At 40.2% G+C, this 8,612-nt stretch overlaps 1 protein-coding gene across 1 annotated transcript; it reads right to left on the bottom strand.

Annotated features, from left to right (window-relative positions):
• Positions 1-1,334: 1,334 nt before the first annotated feature.
• On the bottom strand, positions 1,335-8,255 carry il20ra (interleukin 20 receptor, alpha). The gene is given in 10 exon segments (XM_018696074.2): positions 1,335-4,658; positions 4,899-5,035; positions 5,352-5,364; positions 5,366-5,458; positions 5,460-5,498; positions 5,639-5,814; positions 5,911-5,974; positions 5,976-6,120; positions 6,383-6,506; positions 7,850-8,255. Coding segments are annotated over 10 exon segments (1,449 nt in total). The 5' UTR covers positions 7,920-8,255; the 3' UTR covers positions 1,335-4,070.
• Positions 8,256-8,612: the final 357 nt, after the last annotated feature.

The following is an 8,612-nucleotide window of genomic DNA, read 5'->3' as shown; positions in this document are numbered from 1 at the left end:
CCCACCGCGGTCCCGCCCCAGTGATGCGAGAGCTGCTGAAGCCGGCCCGGACGACGCCATGACAGATGAGGGGGGGTGGAGGAGCTGCCGTTTAACTACAGCGCGCCACCTAGAGGTTAAGAAGTATGAACATTTCTCTTTCTAAGTCAACAATTAAATGCTAAAGTTAAATGCTTAGACTGTAACGTTAATAAGTGACCACAAAATGATGTACATCCCTCTTCTGTCAGACATTTCCATTTCCATTCCACACACCATAACTGATACCAGAATAGCAGGAGGAAGCTCACCACACAACTTAAGTACTGTTCTTAAATAACAGCTAGAGTTCTGGGACTTATAGCTATTTTAGTTACTTGAGTATTTATATTTTGTACAGCTGTATGTTTAGCTATACTGTTGTACTTTTATTATACCTCAGAGGCAAATATCATTCATAATAGTCAACTATATTTGGCAGCTAGTTACCAGTTTTAAGTTTTAAGAGTTTTAAGACGAAGATGCTAAACATGACCCAGGAAATATTATGTATGTAGAATTACAATCCAATTGTGTATTATATAGATACCATTAATTACTGATACGTCATTGTAACATATATTGATATATGCTTACTGGAGTGCACTGGTGAATGTGTGTGGATTACTTTTGATACTTTTCAATATGATAATACTTACAATAATAGTAATAGTAATACTTAATACTTTTACTCAAATAAGATCTTCAGTGCAGTTTTCCTTCGTTCCTGTTGTATTTCGATGATGTTTAGATTCATTGGCTGCCATACATAACTGTCTGTACTGTAGTTAGACCAGATTTGTGATGCACTATAGGTAGTGTCATGGCAGTTCTACTTATTTTGATGGAGACCTCATGCAAGGACCCCTGGTGGTGCTCAGTCTGGGAACCAGTATTGCTCTAAAAATGCATCATCCTATATATGGCTGACAATCTTTATAAATTACTTACTTAAAATTTTACTTTTTTATTATGTTCATCTCTATTCAGCAACATAAAATAAATGAAAACAGTCACAAACCATTATCAGTAATAACTGGTGCATGTATGGTACAAGGACAGGCCTTGCGTTTTGCTCCTACAGTAACTTTCATGATGGCTGTTTGCAATCTGACCAGCAGATGTCTCTATTTACCCACTTGTTTCAACTTGTAGAGGCAGGTTTCAGGTATTTCCTAGGTATGTGAATATCTTAAACCAGTAGATTCATCCTGAGAATATGGAAAACTGGTAAGTTTACAAACTTCTTATGAGAAAGGTAAATACTGGTAAAAGAATAAGTGGCCTTAACCTTTCTAAACAGAACAGAATAGATGTAACAAGTTCCTTTTATTTTTATTTCTTTTGAATATACAGTAATTCTGTCTTCCAACATACAAACTGATTATAAAAATATGAGTTATTTCCCAGAGTAAAATCCGCAAAATGGATACAACTTCATGCACGGCATCAAACTTATCAACACATCGCAGATAGCCTGAGTTGTTTCAGAATTCCCCCTGGCTTTGGAAACTTGCACATTACCAGTTACAGGAAGAGATTTTACAGGAACTTCCAATATGAGACTGTGACACAGCACAATACTCATCATTGCTGAGTGGAGATGGACAGAGAGTGTGTATGTTTACAACATCCTTCACATATCATTTTAAGTAGTTCTGACTTAATGTGTACAGAACAACAAACAGGGTTGTAGAAAGAGGAACAATATTAACAAAAGACCATAGTGATTTCCTTCATCAATGCACTGTGAAACATAACATTCCTCTGAAAAACAAAGGTACAAAAGTATTTGTATTTACTGTGCTTATTATTTTAAGCTTCTGATGCTGGTGATGGAATGCAGAAGTTACAGCAGCAGATAATGAAGTTTGGCATCTTGTGGATGACACAACATAAAATATCCTGACAACTTAAAACAAACAAAGAAAACTATGCAGCATATAAAAATAGAATAGTGGGTCAGGCAGCTTCATTATTCATTTTAAACCTAGATTAGATAAAAGAATAAAGATTAAAGTGCTACACTTCTGTCATCATCATATATCAACATATTAATCACAAAGAAAAACTTTCCTCTGATCATCAGCGTTTCCTTTATAAAATTCTGTGATGTTGGATACAGAATTGACGCTGCAATTTCTGACTACAAAAATGAGGAAGTGATTATATTAGGATTCACCACCAACACAGAAACAAATACTGTTTAAAGGTGTTTTCTACAAGAGCAATTTAAGTGCTTTACCTGGAACTGAAACAGAGACAGACTGATGCTGAACCAAAACTACCCACAAAAACTACTGCTAATCAGTGTTATAAAGTCAACACAGATACAGTTATGGTAATCTGTGGTCACTTAGAATATAAAAAAAAAACGTAAAAGAAAACACCAGCGTGTGTGTTGTTGTACAGCAGGTAGCAGCTGCAGACCTGCAGGAGCTCAACTAAATACTTCACAGAAAGTTTCCACTGAACTCCTGCGGCTCTAATCACATCCTCACCTCGTAAAGCTGGAGGGACACACTTCCATGGATGTGTGTCTTTATAAGCGTGTGAGTGTTTCAGATTAGAAAGAAGTCCCCCCCCCAAAAAAAGACAGAAGAATTAGAGAGTAAAAGAAAGGAAATCCCCTCATTCTCCTCTTATGTCTGTTTCTTGTCAGTTCAAGGTGCAGACCACTATCTGCTCAAAGACAACAAACACTGTCAGACTAAAGACAATCTGACAATCTGATGATTCTTTTCATCATCTACAGAAAAACTAAAAACAAGCAGAGAAAAGCTTTTTCATGTTGTGCTCTTTAGAGTCATCTTAAATGTTCTTCAGCTCAGAGATCGGTAACGTGGATGCCTACCAACCCAAGGTCTAGTGTTCAAGCCCCGACCCAGACAAATATCAAAAGCCCCTCCTGAGAAAAGCAATAGGAGTTTATACATAGACAGAAAGTGAATACAGATATTGCACATATCAAGCATTCATACTAATAAGAATTCAAATAATAGTTTGCCCAAAACTGAGGTGATCGTAGTGTGGTTACTTCATAAGTACTCAAAATTAGTGATTTTCTTAATCAGTAAACTGTAAGTCATAATGCAGCAACATTCAAAGATATAAAAGTAACCCTATTACAGTACTAAGTGCTCCTAAGATTTTGATATTGTGGTCGTGATTTTGTATAAAGATATTTTCATGATTTTTATTTCTATCATGATGTTGAATTTAAGTGCAGAAGAATAATGGAGTAAATATACAGATGAATAAATGTGAGTGTGAGTGGTTGTTTGTCTTCATTTGTCAGCCCTGTGACAGACTGGTGATCTGTTCAGGGTGTTCCCCGCCTGAGCGGTATAGATACTGGATGGATTGATCTGCTTATGAATATCATCTACTCGTCCATGGAGATCACCAAGTTCCATTTGGTCAAAATATCATCTTCCTCCCACCCTGTTTCCCCACCTGCCTCCATCCCTCTCAGTGCCTCCGCCTCTTCCTCTGACGCTTGCCTGACAAACACATTTTCCAACTTCAGCCCGCCCATCGCGGTGTTCGCTTTCTCCTCCTTCCTTCCTCCCAACCTTTCCTCATACCCTTCCTCTCCCGGCATCAACCCACCCAAGCTTCTCTCCATCTTGAATTCCATCGCCATCTCTGGCAGCAACAGTTTCCTAGTTTCAGGATCCCAGTTAATGCAAGTGGTTTCCTCCTCCTCCTCATCATCTTCCTCTGTACTGTGTGCTGTAGCTGGACTCAGAAAGCCGTAGTCATTTGGTAAGAAATCTAATTGGTTAGTGTGGGAGGTAGGCATGTGTTTGATGTTTTGGGAGGCATAAGCAGAGAGGAGGACTACTCTCTCACTCTCACTTCCTTCCCCTGCAGCTCCTTCTATCTCTCGGTCTGTTCTAACATGGACCTTTCCGTCCATCTCTTCCCTCACTCCTACCTCCTTCTTAGTTTGTAGATGTAAAGGATTGTGGAGGAGGCCTGTTTGGGGGTTTTTCTTTAGAAATATACCTGGACACCCTCTGTCCTCCCTCTCTCTGTCCACCTCTCCTTCACTTGCTCCCTGAAAAGACTGTAATGATCCCCGAATTTGCGTCAGTGGAACTGATGGTAACTGTGACCACGCCTGTGCCTGTACGTGTGTGGCTCATCTCTGTTTGCGTGTGAATCTGTGAGTGTATCGGCATGTGTGTTTGCATGCATGTGTTGGTTGACGTCTGTGAGCGGTAGGACTTGGCCTCTGGAGAGTAAACTCCAGCGGAGTGACCATCCTCAACTCTTGACTCTTGTGTCTCATTATTGTCTCTTGCTATGCATTTCTGGCATTTATCGTTACTCCCATCATCTCCTCTGTCGTGGCTCCTCTCTCTCCCTTCCTCTTCTCCTCCAACAGCCCCTCCAATAAATCCATAGTCAATAGACAAATTATCCCAAGGCTCCTGCAGCTCTAAGGGTGTTTCAGGTCTCTGTGGGGAGTATTGCGGTGGGGGATCTGCGCTGTACGCCTTATGATTGGGGCATGGAGGGTCTGAAATAACACTGTTGGTGTACGGCGGTGGCTCGTCTTTGATGATGCTGATGATGGTTTTGGGGTCCACCGGAGGGAAGGGCAGAGGGGAACGGTCAGAGAAATGTCCATTCTGGAAGATGAAGAAGAGAGTGTGGTGATCAGAGACTGACCATTAGCTTTTGAAACATTTTTGAAATTCACATTATTTGTCTGACAAATTTGGGTTATTTATTTATCACATACTGAATCAGTTAGACACTAACATTAGGTCAGTTCTCAAAGGGTCCCTCCAGTGATTCAAATATTGCAGAAAAAAGGTCAAAACTGTACCAACAGTGTGTGTGTTAATGCATGTGTGTGCTCGTATTACCAGTATTCGTGGTCTCTTCAGTCCTTTCCCCGTCAGGTAGTTATGGAGACAGTACACAAGCAGCATAATCACACATATGCACAAAGTTATAGCGACAATACCCCAAACCACCCTCAGTAGTCGACCAGTCGCAGGGTCTGGAGGGAGACAGGAATCAGGACCATGTTACACAAATACATGTGTGTGTAAAGGTACATGGAGGGAATAGTATGTCATGTCAGGACTCACTGTAGAAAGTCTAAAATGCACTATTATCAGTCTGTAAACAAGACTATATTTCCTCATGGGCGTTGTCCAATGTCCAAACTCACAAACAATAGAATATGTTTCATGCACAAACATCAGTCTCTCTTTCGCTTCTGTATCATGTTTGGTTACATTCCTTTCTACCTGTCAAACCGGGAGCTAAATATTCTCATCTGTCACACAAACACATCCGCGATGTGGTTGTACCTGTAGGTGTGGTTGATGCAGTGCCATTCTGAGTACTGGCAGAGGGCGGGCATGGAGAGGAATGTTGCCTTCGCGAAGAAGCAGTACTTTGTTTCGTACTCCATCAGACCGAAATTTGTATGGATTAGAGACCTGTGGAAAATGATGCTGCAGACGCACACACACACACACACACACGCACACACAAGTAACAGATTAGTGTATGACTGGTACAAGAGAACTTCAAGGGTGCTTGATTTAACACCCTGTCCGTGCCAGGAGGGTGTTAGATATATATTTCTACTCACTGTCTGATTGTGATGGCCATTGTGGATGGACAGTGTGTAAGTCATCTGGGGGTATAATGTTGCCATGGAAACCAGTGGGGTGTTGTTGTTGGGCTGATATCGCATAGGTCCCTCCAGAGTGATGACTGCATCATCACCGTCTATTTCCACATAAACCAGCGGAGGACCAAAAATAGCTGCACAGATAGAGAAAAATATTTAGTTCTGGTAGATTTGAAATATTTTAAGTTGTTCAAAGTTAGCAAAAAGTTTGAATGCCACTTTTAACTTACTGTCCGTCGTTGGATCGAACCTCCTCGGTGTCAAGGCCCACTTGGAGGATGCTGTCCTGCTCACAGGCGCGAACTCTGCCGTAGTATCCGTTCTCATGATCCCACGTCTCATTGGTCAGATCACACCACTTCTGCACTATATTCGTACACTGGTGCACCGCTCTCCAGTGCACCCGTTTTCCTTTACTTCCCTCCACGCTGTCCCCGTAGCTGGGGAAGACAGAGTAGGCCCACACACATGAGAGGCTGCTCATTTTTCTTTTGTCTCTGCTCCCCTCTCTCCTTTCTCAGATTCCTTTTTTTTATTATCTGTAAATACCTTCCTCCTTAACCAGATAAAGTCCATGGTAGTGATGGTATAAACAATGGACCAAAAAAGAAATAAATTTATAGAACTTTTCAACTTGAAGACAATAACTTTGTTCCCAGGGAGACTTTAGTCTCATACATATATATTTTAATTTAAACTTACATGGCATACTGCACTGTAAAGAGTGTGTCCCATGGTGTGCCATCTCCTGGGTACCACTGCAGTACGTTCCTGAGATTCACTGAGGAGAAGACGACACTGACTGGGATGGGAGGAGAGGAGGAGACTGAGGAGAAACAGATTAGACATATGTCAGTTAGTTAGAGAGACAGGAGACTTATAGTGAATGTGAACTCAAGTTTATCATGTTTGTCTGTCTACTAGTTTCTGGTGGTGCAATATTTTGGAGCAGATCTTCCCCCATTTCTCCATCTTACAGCATGGCTGACTCATCCTTCAAGCTAATAAAATATAACCAACGTATTTGATTTTAACTAATATAAGTTGTCAAAAAATATAATATATACACTAAAAATGTCATTAAAATATATCTGCATGGGCCACATACTGATGAAAGTGAGTGGTTTGTAAGTTAGAGGCCTTTGAACTTTTGAGCCTGTACGTTACAGTTATGAATGCCATGTATACAACTAAATGACTGGCCTGTGCTGCTATTTTACTACTTGATGTTTACTTGATATGAATAAATGACGTTTTTATTATTGTGTTGTACAACTGTGCCCTGTCTGCTTGAGCTCAGAAGGCGCCATAAATGAATTTGTCTGTGTTTAGTATTTGCATCATGGTTCAAGTGCAGGTTGCAATTATTTAACAGTTTGTATTATGTATTTGTATTCTACTTGAGGTGATCAGGGTAAAAATAGATTTCTGTTTTTATCAGTCCATAAATCAAAGAATACTGTCAAGAGCCATAAAAAATCTATTTTCACCATGCTTTTAGGAATAAAATGTTATATTAATCAGGCTATGAATGATATCTGAGCAAATCCCTCTGTAAAAACATCCAGAATACAGAAAGGAATGAGAATGAGAAAAACTAATTTTGAGGAAACAGCTTTTAAAGATATGTATCATGAAATCTACAGAGGCAAACAGACAAAGTGCAGTAAGATGAACACCTAAATGTGTGTTTTGAATTGTTTCCCACTAGTCTGAAAGAAGACATGGCAGCAAAATAACCTAAAATATCAAAATTGACCAGTGCCATGAAACAACAGTGTTTCTGTCTGTCTCGCCTCCATCTGGAAAAATATCAGCTTTAAAAAAGGAGATAAAGAGAGATTAAATAAAGAGATTCCTTGTGATTTTAACCTGATCTGTTTTAAATCAGATCTGCTCCATGCTGAGATTCAAGATTCAGACTGAAATCAGTTTCACCCTGGTTATGATTTAATGACTCACTTCAGACTGTTGATATCACTGCGTTGTTATTAAAGTCCAGATTGCTCATTTGTTAATGGAAACAAAAGCAGCACACTAACTGTGATAGTACATAGTGTACATAGTGAAATAGCTGCTTGAACGAGCCTAACGCCGCCGATAAGAAAAGAAAGAAGACAAATAAAAACAACAATCATCCTCATATTTGTATGTTTAAAGTTGTCATACCTGTACAGTGCAGAACCCCCAGGTTCAGAAAAATGAACACTGTCCACATCTCTGAGATGTGAGTGGTCATGTTTTCACAGGAAACATTTTCAGCCTGCAGCAGCTCCTCAGCTCCTCCACCGGCCTGTCGGCCCCGTAAGCTCCGTCACCTCCTCCTGCGGTACACCTGTCCGTGGCTCTATGTTTCCCCACACGGTCAACACGAGTTTAGATAAAACATGTAGTGGGAAAACGCAAGGAGGAAGTACGGATTAAGTCGGAATGGTTGGATATCTGAGAACAACCAAATGGTAAAGCCTCGACGATTTACTGTTAAGTAAAACAATCTTTGCGCGTCAGGTTTCCGTGAATGAGGAAGAAATGTGATCTCACTTGTTTGTGCACATTACACCTGTCAAGGTCTCTCTCTCTCTCTCTCTCTCTCTCTCTCTCTCTCTGTCTGTGTGTGTGTGTGTGTGGGGGGCTGCTACCAGGCATTCTTGGAGGAAGTGAAAAAAAAAAAATTCTATGTAAAATGGTCCTGTGTTATTGAGTCATAATTATCATTTAATCATATTGATGTTGTAGCTGGTTGAGCTGAAGCTATAGCCTATTTAAATAAACTATAAACTAGTGTGTACATAGCGTTGTGTAGCATCAATAAATAAACAATATGTTTTCGACCTTCTGTATATAATATTTTTTATTTCCATTCCGTAACGTAACGTTATTCCGTTTATTTTAGGAGAGGTCCTTGTATAATCTTTTAGCCTCCTCCCTCTCC

This window comes from Lates calcarifer, linkage group LG7_1, assembly GCF_001640805.2.
Source record: "Lates calcarifer isolate ASB-BC8 linkage group LG7_1, TLL_Latcal_v3, whole genome shotgun sequence".
Lineage (NCBI taxonomy): Eukaryota > Metazoa > Chordata > Actinopteri > Centropomidae > Lates > Lates calcarifer.
The sequence above is the reverse complement of the archived record's forward strand: the minus strand, read 5'-3'. Positions and strand labels throughout refer to the sequence as shown.